Here is a 20,335-nt window from a genome sequence, read left to right on the forward strand (position 1 = left end):
GACGCTTTAACAATCAATAAATGGTTTTTATTGAGTGCTTACTGTGTACAGAACACTGGTCAAAGTACTGGGGAGAGTACATAATGCAAATGATGAGTTGCCATCAGAAAGAAATACATCCAATTGACTGATTCTGATGTTCTATCTGATAGAGAAGCAGCGTGGCTTAGTGGAAAAAGCACGGGCTTGGGAGTCAGAGGATGTGGGTTTTAATCCCGTCTCTGCCATTTGTCTGCTGGCACCTTGGGCAAGTCACTTAACTTCTCTGTGCCTCAGTTAAATCATCTGTAAAATGGGGATTAAAAGTGTGAGCCCCACGTGGGACAACCTGATTACCCTCTATCTACCCCAGCACTTAGAACAGTGCTTGGCACATAGTAAGCGGTCAACAAATACCATAATAATTATTATATCATTATTGTTATTATAACTAGAGTGGTAAGCTTTTGAACATATGACTATTCATAAGCATAAGCCAATCATATCATCCATATTTCATTACAATGATTTCACCCCACTGCTCAGGTTTTCAGCAGAATTTGATTTCCGGACATTTGATTCGGAAGGTGTGATCCTGTATGCTGAGTCCCTTGATAGCACTGCATGGTTCCTACTTGCCCTTCGAGATGGGAGACTTGAAATCCAGTTCAAGAATGAACATGCACAACAAGTCACGAGTGGTGGCAAAATCATTAATGATGGCTTATGGAATATGGTAGGTTTTCATTTTTTATGAAAGAACTGCGGGTTTTGATGCACTTGTGAGAATCATAGCAGTCCATTTGAGTAATAAAAGCATGTTGCTGCTATAAGTGGACTTTAAGTTTAGTTTAGGTTCACAAAAAAATTAAATTTATATGAAGTGTATGGAAATTTTGTTGGGTACCATTGAAATACTTGGGAATTATTCTATGGAAAACATTTTATTTTAATTTAGACACACATATTTTTGTCCGGAAATATATTTTGCTGTTTAGTAATATCCACTCTATTTTATAGAGAAATGAATATTTATAAGAAATAATTCAATTACATATCATAGGTGAGGGAATCACGTAAGTTGAGGATTTTTCAAAGTTAAAAATATTTTTAGGGCTGCAATGTTTTAATAATAATAATGATGGCATTTGCTAAACACTTACTATGTGCAAAACACTGTTCTAAGCGCTGTTTTGGACTTGTTTCTAATTCTGGTAAAAAATTGATTTTAAAATTTTAAAATTGTGGACTTAAACTTTCATTTTTATAATTTACATGGGACAACGTGCATGGAAAGCAGCTTTCTTTAGAAATACAGCATTGCTACTTCTTTAAGTTTGCAAACAATGCCAATGGCCAAATTAATATCTGTCACCATAGATCCCTTTGGCATAAAAGGTAGTGTTAAAGCGACCTTGCCTAATTTAATATTGGACTTCAACATTCCTGCACTTAACAATATCTAAATCTCTCTTGGAAGTCAGAGCTCTATATTGGAGTGAGAACAATAATGTCACTCACACATGGAAAGTGTGTGAGCTCTGTGGAAAGAGCCCGGGCTTTGGAGTCGGAGGTCATGGGTTCAAATCCTGGCTCCGCCAATTGTCAGCTGTGTGACTTTGGGCAAGTCACTTAACTTCTCTGTGCCTCAGTTACCTCATCTGTAAAATGGGGATTAATAATAATTATAATAATAATAATAACGATGGCATTTATTAAGCACTTACTATGTGCAAAGCACTGTTGCACTTAACTGCACTGGGGCCATTGTCAGGCCCCCAATCAATCAATCAATCATATTTATTGAGCGCTTACTGTGTGCAGAGCACTGTACTAAGCGCTTGGGAAGTACAAGTTGGCAACATATAGAGGCGGTCCCTATCCAACAGTGGGCTCACAGTCTAGAAGGGGGAGACAGAGAACAAAACAAAACATATTAACAAAATAAAATAAATAGAATAGATATGTACAAGTAAAATCCTATAGCTACCGTGAGGCGTGATGACTGTATACTGTTGATGACAATGGCGATAATGATAATAATAGGTACTTGCCAAGTACTTATTATGCGCCAAACATTACACTAAGTGCAGGGGTAGATATAAGATAATCACAGTCCCTGTGATGCATGAGGCCCACACTCAAACTACTAAGGTGAAGGATTTTAATTCCCATTTTACAGATGAGGAAACTGAAACTGTTCTAAGCCCTGGGGAGATTACAAAGTGATCTAGTTGTCCCACGGGGGGCTCACAGTCTTAATCCCCATTTCACAGATGAGGTAACTGAGGCCCAGAGAAGTTAAGTGACTTGCCCAAAGTCACACAGCTGACAAGTGGTCGAGTCGGGATTCAAACCCATGACCTCTGACTCCAAAGTCCGGGCTCTTTCCACTAAGCCACGCTGTTTCTCTTAAATATTGAGCTGATCTCACTTTTTGCACCTCCAAGAACCACAGCTGAAGCGGCGGCCCTTGCAACCACCGAGGGAATGCAGCCCTCTTCATATTCTGTGACTGAGAAAGACCCATGCTTGGCCGGGGAATGCTTCATTTTGGGGAACCTCTGATGTGGAGATTTTTTTCCAGTGAGGAACCTGGCATCAGGAAGGACATCAATGGAATTAGAGAATACCAGCTATTGCATAGGAATTCTCTTTCTAAAAGAAAGAGAATAGGCCTGGGTTCTCATCCCAGCTCAGTTATTTCCTTGCTGTGTAACCTTGGGCAAGTTCCTTAGTTTCTCTGTGCCTCCATTTCCTCATCTGTAAAATGGAGATTAAATAACTGTTCTCCCTCCTACCATATGGGACAGAGACTGTTTCTTACCAGTTTACCTCATATCTGCCCCAGTTTTTTGTACAAAACTCGGCACATGGAAAGTACTTAACAAGTTCCACTATTATTATTGTCATTATTATTATTAGATGTATGTTACACAACAGCACCAAAATCGGCCCCAAAAAGAGGTTGTTTCCGGTGGGTCTCTTGAACCTTACTCCACTTACTCCTGAGCTATTGAGTTGCCCTCTAAGGTCCCTGTGAAATGGGTGCGACTTCTGAACTGTGGAACTCAGAGGTAGGAAACTGAGTATCTAAAATAAAGGTACTGAACATAGAGGGATCTAGTGCTGTGTCAATAACAGACCACCTGAAAATTGAACTGACTGTGCTATAGAAGTCAGATGAGTAGTCACCCTTCCTCGGCACAGGTTTCTGATTTAATATTCTTGGAAGTAAATTCCACTGGACAATAAATCTGCAGTGCCAAAAGCTGCCTTTTATTTAAAAAAAATCATTCCCATGTCACCAATTACACGTGTTCAAAAAGCAGACAATTGTTAAATTGAGACCAGTTACCAAATTCACTAGACTGTTTCATTTTATTTCCAGTCAACTTCATATTTTCATGTACAAACCAAGTCCTCGAATACCAAAGTTAAGACTAACCAAATGTTAAATCCCAAAGAGGTGTTTACATTGGTGGGGTTTTTTTAAACTTTAATTTTGGCTCAACCATGTTTCTCTATATCACCACCATTTTTTTTTGATTAGCATTTTAAATGCACTTCGGTCTGTATCCCTAAGCAATTTGATACTCAACCCACACCCACAACACTTAAATTTATAGCCTTATACTCCACTGCTTCCCCTACATGTAATTTATTTTACCGTCTGTCTCACCCATTAGCCAGTAAGGTCCTTGAGGGCAGGGATCATGTCTACCAACTCCACTGTATTGTACTCTCCCAAATATTTACTACAATGCTCTGTACACAGTCAACACTCAGTATATACCAGTGATTGATAAATGGCTTAGAAGAGCTTTTTCATCAAAATTGTACTGTATAAAAGAAATGTTTTAAAAATATGACATTTAGGAAACCACTTTTCAAGATGCAAATATTGATTTGCTTTTTGTTCATAGGTGTCTGTTGAAGAGTTGGAAGGCATCATTAGTGTTAAAATAGCCAAAGAAGCAGTGATGAATATCAACAGGTCTGGAAGCCTTTTCAAATCCACCAGTGGTTTTCTGGAAACAAAAGTGCATTTTGCAGGGCTACCTCGCAAGATGGAAAACAATCTCATTAAATCGGTAATAATCCAAACTTTAAATATTCTGTTTCAACAGTATTTTTTACCTGAAGGATTTTTAAATTTTCTAAACATCATTAAGTTTTTTGGGTTTTTTCGCTGAGATTCAAAACTGAGAGGAAATAGATAAGTGTAGAAAAATTAAACAACAGTAATGATTTTTGACTGTTTTAAAAGAACATAAAAATGTTCTACATCTTGGTAAAATGCAGTGGAGGCTTTGAGTCTTTAGGTCTCTATGGAGACCTTTACTATTTAAATTATTAGGTGCTATTGCTATTCAGTGGTCTATAAAATTAGTGCTCTTCAGTTCAAAGACAAATGATAAAAACAATCAAGAAGGCCAGTAAATCTCAGATACAGATAGAGTGTGACATTAATTTAGCTCTAGAGCAAACCTTAGGGCTACGGAGCAATTGGAGCATTCAGCCTTCTTTGTGACTGAGGCCTGAACTTATCACAATCACCACCTTGGACTTCTAGAGCAATTTCATCAATGCTACTTGTGGGCCTGACTAATGGTTCACTAGCGTGAGAGGTCACCAAATCAATGAGGTCCTGGAACACAGTCACCCACCAGCAATAAACCAGTGCTTGTTGGTTTGTGAACAACATAAAGGAGCCCAAACAATTGCTAAATGGTGAACTCAGGCATGAAAACTACATAAAAGATAATTTTTAAGGGCAGAGTGCCACAAAACCTCAGAAAAAGGGACGCAGATGTAGACAGTAGAGAAGAAACAATAGCAGATTGACTATCTTGGCATTCAGCAATTAGGATTATATCAACTAGTTTAGAGAAAAGTCCCCGAGATGATTGCAACACTGAAACAGAAATGATGCTGGCCAGAGTGGCAGATACATAGAGCACTGAGGGACAATCTTTATAGGCACATGATGAAGGCTGGTTTGCCAATGCATTGGTTTTATCAACCACACCTACAGACAGATTTAATTTCATTATCTATACTGTAGCTTCTGAATCCTGAAAACATCCCTGTATTAAATCCCAAATCCCTCTGACTGGTAATATGTGGACAAATGATGAAGCTAAAGGGTCTCATTTTCCTTAACAGAAGAAATACACATTTCTCTACCTATATGTGCTTCTACAAATATTTGTGCATATGTTATACATACATATGCATTTATAGATGTATGAATGTGTAATGTATATCTGCCCACAAATTTATATGAAGGGAAGACAATAAGTTTAGGCTTTTACTGCATGCGCAATGAAGATCAGCTGTCCAGTTAAAGACAGAACAAGAGGAAAGAGCTTAAACTGCAACATGATGGACTAAAGTTAGCTGTAACAAGGAAGATTATTGGACACTGGAATGATTTACTGAGAGAGGGTGGGGAATTTCCTTTGGTAATTTTCAAAAATAACAAAGATTTTTCATCTAGGTGGCAAGTAGCTGTTGCCAGAGCTAATGACAGTGGGATGGTCTTTATGACCTCTAAGGTCCTTCTCATTTCTGTTATTTTCAGGTACTAAGTAACACCATAGGGGAAAAAAAATCCACAGTGAATTAAGGTTAAACCTCTGTTGCTTACCAGTACCCTTCAGTGCTGTACGAAGTAAGAGCTGAAGTACATTTGAACGCTGGGTTTGCAATAGGCCCACCTACTAGTCCCAGTTAATATTTTTCAAGTCAAGTTCTGTCAAAAGTAGGTTTTAAACAAGATCAGGATTGACCCAGAACAGGCCCTCTGTGCAATTAGAAACACACATCCAATCATCATCCTAGGCTAGCAAATATGAAGCTGCTCCAACTATTCAATTAAACTGTGATACAGATCAAAACTGTGAAAAGCAGAAACTGGCCTTTCACATTACCTGCCATGTTAAACCACCTCTTTTGGGTGGTCTTTTTCTTTAATCAAAGAGTTAAAAGCAACACAACAAATCACATAGTTGCTGAGCATCTGATGAATGTAGCTTTTTCAAATGAAGCCCTTATGGTAAGACCAAAAACATTCTTAAACCACTGCTGATCTGTTTATCACAATTACTGCAACCTTCAAGGGTTCAAGAAGTTTTAATCTTGAGGAGTACATTTTTTCTTTTTAGAAGAGAATGAAAAAGAATTTAGGGCTCCCTAAAATTATAGCTTTTTTGAGATATAGATTACGAAGCTATAAGACACCACTCAAAATTAATTTACCAAAACTAGATAATCTTAAATGTCAATAGTGTCCTAGTAGTAGTAGTAGTAGCTAGAAGTAGATGCATATGGGAGGGCCAGCAGAGACCACTCTATGTATGTGTCCCTAAAGGAAGAAAAACGATGGTTGGTTGTTTGAGTTGCCCAGAGATAAAATTAAACTTCCAGCAGAAATTGTGGTAACAATCTACTCTCCGGTAGATTAACCCTCGCCTAGATGGATGCATTAGAGGATGGAACTTGATGAATCAAGGAACTTCAGGAGTAAAGGAAATCATTCAGGAAAAGCAAAAAAGACACTGTCTTGTCACTGTGGAAAAAGGCTCCTATTATCCGGCTACTGGAGTTGCCCAGTTTGATTTAGATTATGGTAAATGATTTCTATTTATATATTTTTCTTTTCTATAGTGGTAATTTAATCAACCCAATTGTATTTATTGAGCACTTACTGTTATGTTGTTGTAGGTATATAGTTAAAAAATTCACTGGCATTCTTTTAAGAAATGGTGTAAAATTATTTAAAAATTAACAGATGGGCAGGTTTCTGGGTTTTTTTTGGTAGAGTTTCAGTCTTTATCAAGCTTCTTAACCCAGCTTTTTAAGGTTAACAGTGCCACATTCTTACTTTGAGAAAAATAAAATCTCAAGCATATTTCTATGAAGCCTGAAAATAATAACTGTTAACATAAGAGATAGCCTTCTGCTACAATATACGATTCCCTGCGTCATTGCAAAAACAGTGGAGTTCTAAAGTTGAGCTGTAGAAATGCCTTTTGCTGGTTATGTTTAGGGAAATTAAGCACCCCATGTATTTTGGTGTACACGTAATGAAGACCAACGGCTGTTTTTCTTTTAACCTCTTTAAATGCTACCCTGTGTGGTGCAGAGATCTTTTAATTTTTAAAAAAGTATTTTCATAGTGAACATAGGATGTATGTGATTAATGACTGAATTTACAAAGATTTACTAAATTTGGAGCCACCAAGATGCTTATATTCCTGAAGTAAAAAGGGGAAGAATTTATGGCACAGGTCACTGTTCTGTGTAAATTATATGCTGGATGTAACTCAATTTTTTTAACCAACTGACTCAGTTTACTAGTGAGTAGGGTGACTGGTCCTTACTTAGAACTTTGTGTGCCTAGAGTTTCAAGATTATCACTTCCAGATGCAAGTGTCCTTCATTTTGCACTGAGTTTGTAGTAATCTTTATGCTGGATGCAGCCAGCAGTTTTGAATTTAACTTCCAAGACCCCATTCTATTTTGTTTGGATCAAAATGATGGGTTTTCTCTGGATCTCTGCTGGGTAGCAGAGGAACTTATGAAAGGGAATGAAATGAAAAACAAAGGTTTGTTCAGGAAACTCAAAGAGGATGGAGTATGGCTAAACAGGACAGCATCTTATCAAAGGAAATACAGAAAGCTCCGGGAAGTCTCAGGAGTTCAGGAGGTGGTCAGGAATTGTGAGCTCTGCCAGGGCCCAGTGACAAAGGCCGGCATATATTTGTCTTTCTTTGTTTCCTCACATTCTTCTGAATTATGATAACTGCTGCCAGATCGCTGTAGGAAAATCTGGTCCAACTGTTGGTGGCTCTTTGATGACAATGCGCCTTTTAAAAATTCCTTGCAAAGGACAAATGGAATATCATCCAGTCCCCTAGCTTATTAGTAGGAAAATTTACACTGGAGGAGAAAATAGAAAATAAGTAAGCGGGGAGGACATAATCAATCGATGGAATTTTTTAAGAGCTTGCTATGTGCAGAGCGCATGATCCTCAAATACTTCCCATACTTCTAAAAATTAGATTAGCCTTATGCTTCAGCAGGAAGTATAACCTAAACTATTACTTTTTTCTTTTAAATATTATTCATTAACCATCTTATGGGCATCTCCAGTTCTCACATTTCTGTACTTTTCAGAAGAGTTTGATTTCTTTTCAAGTTTTATTTTCAGTTGGGGAAAGACCTCATTCAGGTAGGCAAACCGGTCAAAAAGCTGGATGCCTCAACTGCCCAGTGATGGCCGTGCTAGTTTTAAACCAAAGGGATGGTCCCAGGGAAAGCTCAGACCCCAACAATGTACAGCCACTGCCTTCCTCACCTCAGATCAATTTAATCATGCCAGACAAAAAGTTTTCTCTCGAAAAAAGACCAAAAAATAGGAAAGCCTAAAGAATTCCTAGAGAAGCATAAAATGGGCAGGCCGGTCAGATGGCATAATTCCTGGGAGCCAGACAAAAGAGAAAAATATCATACTAGAAGTGAAAATCCAAAACAAAGCAGCCCATCCCACTGAACCACCACTGGGGACAAAAAATTCCTGCTTTCCAGCATGGAAAGAACAAATAAACAAGCATTTCCTGTTTCTACCCTCCATTTTTCTTCTGTAGCCCTATTTTTAAATGATACTGAATAGGCCAACTTTTTAAGTAAATGGGAACAAAATGAGCTTTGGGAAGTATTACCGTGAAAGTTCTGCAGCTGCCTTGTAGTTTACTCATTTATTCTTCTGCTTCCTTCTTTGTACAGGTCATAGGGCCAGCGGTCAAGAGTGGCAGTTAAACCTGACCCTGACTATCCGCCCATCCACAAGCACTGGTGTAATGTTTGCCTTGGTTTCTGGTGAGAGAGTGCCTCTTGCTTTGTCTTTGGTAGACTCCAACTCCTCTCGTTCTCAGGTGATCTTACAGTCAAAAAGACTCTTAAATGACCTGGCCGTAAGGGCCCTAAGGAGAAAATGGGAAGCCATGCCAGAGTTTTTCTTGAATGAATAGTGAAGCTGTTAGTGTAGTTACATTGTCAGTGGACTGATGGAGAAAGCTAATTAGTCTGTTTAAGTCTTTGTATGTCTATCCAGTGTTCACATGGTGGTTTGCCAGCTAGACTGTCAGGTGGCGGATGGGTGGAGTGGGTGGGGATTGCCCACACCCTGTCTCTGTCTCTCCCCACTTTTCCAGGCCACATAATAAGTTTGCGTCTTTCCAGTGACAGGCAGACAACGGCACTGAAAGTGAGAGCATCTTGACGCTGTATCTACCACAATCTTCCCTCTCCTCCCTGGTTTATTAATGGACAGTATGCAGGGACTATTCAATCCTAGGAACAGTTCGTCCTGTTTGCAGAATCCCACAAATAGTCTCTCATCTCATTTCAACCTAGAAAGTTATCCTGCTGGTGCAGTGTTTGGATACATGGCATCTGCTTTGCTTCTTTCTGAGGAGCTTAAATGTTATCCTATTAACCTTCATCATATCCCTATGAAGTAGTTAAATGGTTTAATAAGAATCATTGAGCTCGATTTTCCAATCTGTGGGACAGAGTGAGACACAGGTGTGGTAATCCCCGCTCTGGGACTGCATGTCTGGTTTTCTGTTTGGTGTGCTAACAAAGCCACCCACTCAAAGCACATGCCTTAGAAATCAGAGTGCCTGAACATCTGCTGTCTGAACTGACCAATTTTCAGAACCCAATTTAGTTGGATATTCAGAAACAAAACCTAGATATGTGAAATAAATTGGGTAAGGGCCTATCAGAGAAAGCTAAATTTTTGTCATATCTCAGCTGGCTCTATCCCTGCAAAACTGGAGAAGTGACTACTGAAGATTAATAGGATTTTACAGCCTGACCAAAAAACTTAAAGATTAGACCCAGCTATTTGCCACTTGGCCAGTGCCGGCGACCAATTTGTCAATCATATTTATTGAGCTCTTACTGTTTGACAACACTGTACTGAGCACTTGGAAGAGTAAAACAATAAAAAGGCACATTCCTTGCCCACAATGAGCACACTGGCAAATGGCTGTGGTGGACAGGGCCTCTGCTTCTTGGGTTGAAGCTGGTTCTAAATAGACCCTTTCTCACTGTGCAGCCCATTCCCAGTCCAAGGAACAAAGGTGGTGTGTGTGCTAACCATCCTGCGAGGGCATCTGCAGCCACATTCTTGGTCAGGGACAGGCTGCCTTTGAACACCGACTCCAAACTGAAATCTGTCTCTTGCTTCAGGTAGCTCCGCATCCTCAGAGCTTCTGCCTTTGAGGGTCTGAAGGTAGTAATAATTGGAGGAGGCAGTGGCGGCTCCATTGGGGTGCAGAGAACAAACTCCACTTTAGGTCACCCGCATTCAAGTATTGCACTTTTTAGGCAAAAGGGGCTGAGTGCCAACTGTGCTACTAGTGAAGATGATAAGTACATGACCACTGAGCACTTCAGTCGGATGCACAGATCATTTTTCTACAAAACTGTCCAGTCCACGTTTCCCCACTCCTCAGGAACCTCCCGTGGTTGCCCATCCACCTCTCCATCAAACAGAAACTCCTTATTCTTGGCTTTAAAGCATTCAATCACCTGGCACCCTCTTACCAAACCTCTTTGATTTCCTCCTACAATCCAGCCCACGTGTTCTCTCCTTTAACTCCAACCTACTCACTGTATCTCGTTCTCGTCTATCTCACTGCCAACCTCTCCCCCACGTCCGGCCTCTGGCCTGGAATGCCTTACCCCTTCAAATCTGATAGACCATCACTCTCCCCACTTTCAAAGCCTTATTAAAAAACATATCTTCCCCAAGAGGCTTTCCCCAACTAAGCCCTCATTTCTATTTCTCCCACTCCCTTCTGTGTCATTGGATTTGCACCCTTTATCACCCCACCTCAGCCCCCCTGCACTTACATACACATCTGTAAATTATTTATGTTACCATATATCTCCCTCTCTAGACTGTAAGCTCTTTGTGGGAGGGAACGTGTCTCTCATGAGCTTAGTGCAGTACTCTGTACACAGTTCTCAATAAATACAAATGGTTGGTATCATTAATCTCAACCAACCAACTTTGGGGGGCATCACTGAAATAGGAAATTGGCACTTGGACTATACCCACATCGCTCATCTAGGTTAAAGAGTTGTAATCTTATATTTAGATTTTCATGTAACACAGAATATTGCTGGCAGTGAAAAATATCCTGTTGATGGGTCATGGATTTGGAAAGAGAAGAGAGGATCAAATAGAGATCAAATGGGGAAGCAGCGTGGCTCAGTGGGAAGCAGCATGGCTCAGTGGAAAGAGCCTGGGCTTTGGAGTCAAAGGTCATGAGTTCAAATCCTGGCTCCGCCAATTTTCAGCTGTGTGATTTTGGGCAAGACATTTAACTTCTCTGTGACTCAGGTACCTCATCCGTAAAATGGGGATTAAGACTGTGAGCCCCACGTGGGACAACCTGATCACCTTGTTACCTCCGCAGCACTTAGAACAGTGCTTTGCACATAGTAAGTGCTTAATAAATGGCATCATCATCATTATTATTATTATTGTTAGAAAAGTAACATGGCTTTTCTCAGTCAAATGCTCATATGTGGAGAAGTCCTGTGACTTCTTTTTGTTCCTGCCTGAAAAAAATCTGAGATCCCAGTCTACTGAACAGATTTTTTTTTTAACCTGTGATTCAGTCCCATCATAGGTCACCAGCAATTTACTGTGGGAGGAAGAGCATTTTTCTTACTCCCTATTGGGCTAATGTGAAGGTCTGTGGTAAAGTGAACCAAAGGGACTAACCCGGTTTTCCTTGCTCTGGATAGCCAAGATAAAACAGACTCACCACGGTCTCCCCGAGGCCGATTCAGAGAACAATGAGCTCCACCCTCAACAGAATTTCTTTGAAGCTGTGTGGGAAAAGTTGCAGAAGATTCAGGGATCTGGGCATAGAGAAAAAGAGTAGATCAATCAATCAATCGTATTTATTGAGCGCTTACTATGTGCAGAGCACTGATTACAGCTACCTCCAAACTACAGTATAAGGATTTAGCATTTGGGTTTCACCCAGACTTGGTCTTCCTTAGGTTTTGCTGCTCACCATTGGGTCTTTTGACCCACTATCCCCTCAGCATTTATGCACCAACTGGGCACAACCACCCTAATCACTTTTGTACTTATCTTACATACCCTATTACTTAAGCACTAACTCCTATACCTAATACTTATATACACATATACATATTTGCTTTTCTTTCCTATTCCTCTCTGAAAATTATTTTAGTATTTATCTCCCCTGATAGATTGCAAGCTTCTTGAGAGTAGAGATAATGTCTGTCAACTCTGTTGTACTCTCCAAAGCACTTCATTCAGTCCTTTGCACAGAAGTAAGGGCTCAGTAAATACCACTGATTGATCTGACTGTCTGGATGGAAAAAGGTGTAATTCTGAAAAAGAGGTGTAATTCTGAAATCCATCCCCTTGGACATTGATTAAGAGCTCTGCTCAGGGGATTGGATGGAAATGTAATTTGAAACCATTGGACAAAATGAAAGTTTTCAATTATCTGGGGATTTTAATAGAATAATGTTTTGAACTTGCATACCACTTTAAGTGTTCAAATGATGCCCCCTCACAGCAGAAGATAGGGATTAAGCAAAGGCAGAGCTATCAGGACTCTGTTACAGTCTGTCAGACCGGGGTAGAAATGACTGGGCTATGTTTTGAAGAAGAAACTAAGGCAGCCACTACTTTTTCTGGATTGTGGCCTTCTATACGTAGTGTTCTATTATCCCTATAGATCGGACCCTGGCAGTATGCTCTGTTTTCCATTTCCTTCCCCAAACTGCTTCCTCAGTTTTTTTTTTTTTAATGTTAAGTGTTAAATGCCTACTAAGTGCCAGGCATTATCCTAATTGCTGGGGTAGATACAAGCTAATTTGGTTGGACACAGTACATGTCCCTTATGGGACTCACAGTCTTAATCCCCATTTTGCAGATGAAGTAACTGAGCCCCAGAGAAGTTAAGTGACTTGCCCAATGGAATTAGAACCCATGTCCTTCTGAATCCAAGGCTCATGCTCTATCCACTAGGCACCTTGCTTCTCTTCACTCCTTTCACCTTCATTTCTTCCTGCCAAGAGTGACCCACTCAACTGGGCCCAGAGATTTGTACACATGATGCAAACTAGGCTCCTTGGCACTCATATTCTTGATGCAGTGTCCTCAATGGAATACGCTCCTTTGTAAACAGCCTTATAAGGTTGAAGTTACTTTATATGAATTGAAATGGAGAGGAAGTAATGTTTCTGGGACAGGATGTCATAGCAGTTGCTTAAGTATATGATTGAGAGCCTGAAGGCTTACTGTTTGACCTTGGAAAAGACACTTTCCTCAAAAAGATTTGCACCTAAAGACCTTTTGAAGTGAAATAAGATCATGCAGAAAAGTTTGATGAATTTAATCAGAAGAAAAGGTACCTGGGGTATAATGATAATGTGTGTGGCCTAGTGTGGTAAAAGCATGGGATTTGGAATCGGAAGACCCGTGTTCTAGTTCTGGCTTTGGACAAGTCACTGAACCTCCCTGAGTCTTAGTTTTCTCCTCTGTATACTTGTAAAAAAAGAGAGAACTTGAGCCCTGCGTGGGGCAGGACTTGGTCTGACCTGATAACTTTTTTATCTACACCAATATCTAGTTCGTAGTAACCACTTAATAAATGTCATAATTATTGTCCATTTTGTATCCATGGATATGTTTTCTGAAGCTTCCATTATTGCATTTCCCAGCTAAATCTTATGTTTCAAAGTCAATCTGTGAACTTCTTCCCTTTAGATTGAGTGAATAATTGGGTAGTTTTCTTTTAAAATGGAAATTCCAAATTTTAAATTTTTCCCTTCAAATGCAATTAAATATCAATATTCAAACTGAAGAGAATTCCATCTGCAATATACGTAACACCTGTTTATTCTGTTTTTCAGGATATTGTGCTAAATATTGATAATGTCACTGTTTCCTGGATAAAGTCCGTGAAATTGTGTACCCCACAACAAGCTCAAGTGGACCTCAGAGTAAATGCAAACTTGTTGGAATTGAAGAGCAGTTTTCCAACACACACTACTTACTCTGAAAAATTACAAGAGCAACTTGCTGTCCTGAACAAAGCAATGCAGGGACCTATTTCAACTTATTTAGGTGGTATTCCAGGTAACTACTTTCTTTATCTTTAACATTTTGACAAATGTGATACGATTGAATAAATGAATGAATGACATTTTATTTCCCAAAGCGTATGGAAAAGAGGCTGAAGTAAAGGGAAAAAAATCTGATCACTCTTCCCCCACTACTAATGGATGACTGGAACATTTTTTCTGAGGATCATGGTGCATTTTGTTTTTTCTTGACCCTCTTAAAACTAACAAGGTTTCTCTGCATTTAGCCAACCTAGCTCAAAAGAATTCCTTTCTCCATTGTGGAGTCTTGATTTAATTTGTTTAAATGTTGTCTAATGTTTTAGTGGTTTTGTTAATTGACCGGACAGATGGAACAGCAGATAAAATACTTAATTTTTTGCTTCCTTTTCTGTTGGCAACCATGTAGAATTTTCTTGGTGAATTTTGTAGAAGGAAGTTTAACTTCTTTATGCTTGGGAAATAGCTGATGGGAACTGTTTGGTGTGTTGGAGGCTTCCAGAGGCAGGGCATTTGTTAGACAATCTTAATTTTAGAAAATTTGTGTTTATTTTCATTTTTGTGGGTTTTCATTTAGAGCAAAACATGATTCTAGTTCAGACTCTTTAGCAGTCCATGACAACCTATCACAAATACATAGCTCTTTGACTATGCCTATCAACTGGTTGAAAGGACTTTCCATCCTAGATTATTTTTAGGCATATTCCCAGCCTGTTCCTATTTATTCATTCATTCAATCATATTTATTGAGCAGTTACTGTATGCACATCCCCTGTACTAACAGCTTGGGAAGCAATACAGCCATAGAGAGAGACAATCCCTGCCCACAATGAGTCCTATGCATTTCTTAGTTTCATGTCAACCCTTCCCAAGACTTCAAAACCACACTCTAATAAAATGCCTATTGTAGCAATCAGTCTTATGTGGATGAGTAACTTATCTTTCCACTTAGACCATTTATTTGTCCCTTATGTTCTCCATACTTGAGCTATTGATATAACTAGTGCATTAAAATGTAGCACCCAGGCTATCAAGATGATTAAATATAGCAAGCTGCTGGAGAATAAAGAAAACTTCAAGGTGCTCTGCGCCAACATGGTGGCAGCAGAATTGGACCCAAGAACTCAGCAATTCATGAACAGAAAATAGGTGCTTCTCCAAAACACAGTCTGTAAGTATGACAAGGAGACACCATCAAGACTGATGAAAATGAGTCTGGGATTAAAACTATCAGCAAAGTAGTTTCAAGAAACACACTAATACCCAGCAGCTCCTTAGGATTATATCACACAGGACAGGCAAAGACTTGTGATGGAACTTGGAAATTAAGCTAAGTTTGACCCTAATACCCAAACTTTAGGCATATGCTGACTGACCCTAAACAAAAGACTTTTTCTTAATCAATCATATTTATTTAGCACCTACTGTGTACAGAGAACTGTGCTAAGCTCTTGGGAGAGTACAATATATTCAACACTAAATAAGGGCCATATTGCCCCATATTGATTACCATAGCACCCCTGGTACTAAAGAAAACCGGTCAAATCATCCTTATCACTGGTCGAGAGATCTTCTACAAAGATGCTAACAACACTACAACAGTGTGGCCTAATGGAAGGAGCTCAGGCCTTAGAGTCAAAAGACCTAGATTTTCATTCCGGTTTTGACACTTGTCCAATGTGTGCTTTTTGACAAATCATTTAACTTATCTGTACTTCATTCACTTCATCTGTAAAATGGGGATTAAATTCCCATTCTCTCTCCCCCTTAGACTGTGAGACCCACAGGGGAAAAGGTCTGGGTCTGGCCCGATTATGCTGTATCAGTCAATTATTAAATGGTATTTATTGAGTGCTTACTATGTGCAGAACACTGTACTAAGCACTTGGGAGAGAATAATACAACAGAATTAGCAGACACTTTCCCTGTCCTTAATGATTTTATAGCCTATCATATCTACCTTAATGGTTAGTAGAGTGCTTAGTACATGGGATTCACTTAACAAACACCACAGTTATTATTATTACTTGGATCCCTTGAACATGCCTTTCGCCACTGAGGAAGAGGCCTTTTAAAATTTGGAAAACAGGTCAAATAGTAAGCACTTGTTCTACCTTCACAAAATCGCTAAAATCTGCCCTTTAATCTCCATCCAAACTGTTACTACGCTGATGCAACATTTATCCTATTCCCCCTCCTGACTCCTGCATCAACCTCCTTGCTGACCTCCCTGCCCCCTGGCTCTCCCCACGCCAAAATATACTTCAGTCCGCGGCCTGGATCATTTTTCCCAATGATTAAAGGAGAAGCAGCATGGCTTAGTGGAAGGAGCTCAGGCTTAGGAGTCAGAGGTTGTGGGTTCTAATCCCGCCTCTGCCATTTGTCTGCTGTGTAACCTTGGGCAAGTCACTTAACTTCTCTGTGTCTGTTACCTCATCTGTAAAATGGGGATTAAGACTGTGAGCCCTGCGTGGGACAATCTGATTACCTTGTATCTACCCCAGCACTTAGAGCAGTGCATGGCATGTAGTAACTGTTTAACAAATATCATCATCATTATTATTATTAAAAACTGTTCAAGCCATGTCTTCCCGTTTGTCAAGAACCTCCAGTGGTTGCCCACCCACTTCTATATCAGCAGAAACTCCTTCCATTGGCTTTGAAGCCGTCAATCACTTTGCCCCCTCCTATCTTACCTCACTGATTTTCTACTGCAACCCAGCATGCTCACTTCACTCCTCTAACACCAACTTACCAGTGTACCTTGACCTCTCCTATCTCACCACCGAACCTTCGTCCTGCCTTGTCTGTGAAAGATATTTCATAATTAGAACACGGAATAAATGACCCAAGACTTTAAAGATGCCAACGTCATCATCATCCTCAGGAAGAAAGTAGAGAAAGCTGACGCTTGAAACTAGTGGGGTATATTACTGCTTTCTATTTCTGGAAAGAACGTAATGAATGCAGTCTGCTAGGCACTAGATGACAGTGTAACTTTAGAAGAAGAATCCTGGAATGCAGTCAGCTCATCAGCACTGAAGAATGCTCACAGCAATGTCATTTTGCTGGTCTGGACATAGGCAGGTCAATGGGAGACATCATGATTCCCAAACAGCTTCTGTATGGTGAGTTGATTTAACTAAATAGTAAGCTCTTGGAGAGCAGGGAATGAATACGGTATTCTGCAATACAGTAAGTGCTCATTAAATAGCATTGATTGATTGATGGATTGAAAGGGGGTATATGCAAGCCTAGAAGACAGAGAAACAATTTAAATGTATAGGGCAACACAGACTTAAAAAAATGTGCTATGATAGTGCAATGTTGGGTGGATAACTGCAGGACATTGAGCCGGCAGACAACTGGGAAAGGGATTGCTCTCCTTGAAAAGAGGCTTCTCCTAGGTAGGAATACCATAAGCAATTTGATGAGAGTGAATGAGAAGGAAATCCCACACAACAGCCACCTTTGGTACTTTATATACTGGACAATTTCTTTTTTTGTTGTTGTTACCAGTCTGTGAGCCCGTTGTTGGGTAGGGACCATCTCTCTATGTTGCCGAATTGTACTTCCCAAGCAGTTAGTACAGTGCTCTGCACACAGTAAGTGCTCAATAAATGCGATTGAATGAATGAATCTGTCACTATTTTACCCCTTGTCTCCGTTGAATTTATACTACCTGTGCCTATCTCTCTAAATTCCCTGGGGACAGCATGTTTTCTACATTTTTTATTTGCTCCATTTGCTTCCAAGCACCTGTCTCAGCACACAGATGTTGAATGATGATGACAGCTAGAACAAAGAGAGGGGAAATGGGTTTGAGGATAGTGTATCAAGGACCCCTGGGTGCCAATACCTCTCCCTTTCCCCCTCAGCATGTTGAAGTTCTTTCAGGGGTGATTCCCTTTGCCAAACCACCTCCTCCCCACAACACAAAGAGAAGGCTGCCTGACCCAAATGACAGTCTGCAGAAACCTGAGGCCGCCCACAGCTCCTTTCAGTCTTTGCCACTACTCTGACGGAGAAACTCTGTGTTAGGTGATGACTAGATTATGTCCTGCTATCAGTGAAGTACAATGAAGATTGGACAAGGACGGACTGATCAGGCCCAGCCTGGAAGAATCAGTAGTTATGAAATCAGGTGGTCTGAATTGCTGGTCTTTCTTTGAGTATAAGTACCTGACCAAAAGTGAGAAGTATCAATGTTTTCCCAAATCTGTAAGATAAATATGGATGCTGCAAGCCATGGCCTGATGATGTAATATGTTGTTTGCTCAGATGTTCCAGTCACAGCTACCCCAGTGAGTGCCTTTTACAATGGCTGCATGGAGGTGAAGGTGAATGGGAGAGAGTTGGATCTGGATGAAGCGATCTTCAAACAGAACGATATTAGATCACATTCATGTCCAACAGTTCTGGAAGAAAACTAGACTTTCTAATGCTATTTTCCTCTCTTCAGATATAATTTTGTGTTTGGGTGTGTGTAATTATTCTCATGCTGTTATGAAAACTAACTGAAATATTTTACTTGAGTTGCACCAGGAGAGGCTCATGACTGACTACTTTTATTTTTATCTTCTTAAATTAGCAAGCTGAACCCATTTTTGAAAGAAAGGACCACTTACTGGATTTTTTTAAAATTAGCTTCAGTTGACATTAACCACTTAAAGCAGAAGATATAAAAATGTTTTAAAATTTTAATTTCAATGTATGTGATTTGTTTCAATTTCAGAACACTTGAAAAAGGAAACTGAACACTTTTAAATTGTGATGCCAATTTGTACTTCCCAAGCGCTTAGTACAGTGCTCTGCACATAGTAAGCGCTCAATAAATACGATTGATTGATTGATTGATTTAAATCAATGCCACTTTTGGCTTATTAATTCACGTAATACAGAGGAGCCAGAATTTCTGTTCTATTTGCCAAATATTTTCTTCCTGAAACAGAAACCTCAGTAAAGAGGACAATCGTATTGCAAAAAGATTGATTCAGTTGATTTACATCAGGGATAGACAGTAAGGAATTCTGCCTACTTTTCATATACATCCAGAAATATAAAGAGAACATATAATCTATCACCTTAATCAAAACAAACAAGAAAAGAGTTTGTATTCCAAATGAGAACATTATTTTACTGTTCATCATGAGGCTGAAACCAAATGCAACATGCCCCACAAGGTGTAAACAATACAAAAATTTCCACAACAATGAGTTCTTTTCCCTTTTACCTTGTGAAGTCTATTCAAAAGAATGGCCAACGGAAAGATACACGACAGTATTCAAGAGGATAAAGTTTAGGTTAGGGGTCCTATATAGAAATACAGTATTGCAGTCTGGTTTAAAGCACTTATTGAGAATAGTTTATGTAATAGTGTAAAAATGGCATCAAATAAAGATCTCATACAGAATGATGATTTATTTAAGTGCCAACACTCTTCCCTGCGTAACTTGATTCTTCCAGAGAATAAAACTGAATACTTCTGAGGTAGATATACAACTTCCTCAATTACTTTGCATAGGGTTTATGCTTCTCAAGTCTCTGAAAATCTTTTTAAAGGTTTCTTGCTATTTTGCAAATACTTTTGGAAAACTATACCTGAAATTTAGAACCTAAACTGTCATATATCATTCCTGTAAATAAGTGCAAGATTTTAAGGTATTAAGAGCGAACGGGAAACTTTCATTAAGTTGAGAATTGTGATAAAAAAGAGGACGCTCTAAGAAAAACTTATTAAAATGGTGTCAATTATAACTACGTAAAAGTGTCAAAGGCTTTTATAGAAATGTTCTACCTTATGTAACAACCCAATAAAATGAGTTGCAATTCACGATGTGCCTTAATAATTAAATTACAAAGTTTCCATTTTAATACCCAGTGCTGAATGAGGTAGCTAGTTCCATAAATATATATGGATCTCAAAATGTGCTACTAAATATAACCCTTGAGAAGAATGGTTCGCAATGGAATTTAAAAAGCCACAAGAAGTGGCATTCGTAGCCCCAGACATTTTCCCATCTCCATTGAGACTAAAATAAGAAAACACTGTTAGAAAGTAGCAGCTGTTTAATTTGGAAGAGACTCAGGAAGCAAGACCTCTTCCAGGCCTTGGTACCCCATCACATGCTATCCCAGCGCACAAGGACACCAGATA

At 39.4% G+C, this 20,335-nt stretch overlaps 1 protein-coding gene across 1 annotated transcript in view; it reads left to right on the top strand.

Moving 5' to 3' along the window:
- PROS1 (protein S) overlaps positions 1-20,011 on the top strand; it is a 64,855-nt gene extending 44,844 nt beyond the window's left edge. Inside the window, exons 10-15 of the mRNA XM_038766163.1 lie at positions 526-715; positions 3,906-4,073; positions 6,445-6,613; positions 8,773-8,921; positions 13,969-14,194; positions 18,460-20,011. Coding sequence (XP_038622091.1) covers positions 526-715; positions 3,906-4,073; positions 6,445-6,613; positions 8,773-8,921; positions 13,969-14,194; positions 18,460-18,611 — 1,054 coding nt within the window. The 3' untranslated portion in view covers positions 18,612-20,011. The remainder of the gene's footprint in view (positions 1-525; positions 716-3,905; positions 4,074-6,444; positions 6,614-8,772; positions 8,922-13,968; positions 14,195-18,459) is intronic.
- Positions 20,012-20,335: the final 324 nt, after the last annotated feature.

Source organism: Tachyglossus aculeatus, chromosome 24, assembly GCF_015852505.1.
Source record: "Tachyglossus aculeatus isolate mTacAcu1 chromosome 24, mTacAcu1.pri, whole genome shotgun sequence".
NCBI lineage: Eukaryota > Metazoa > Chordata > Mammalia > Monotremata > Tachyglossidae > Tachyglossus > Tachyglossus aculeatus.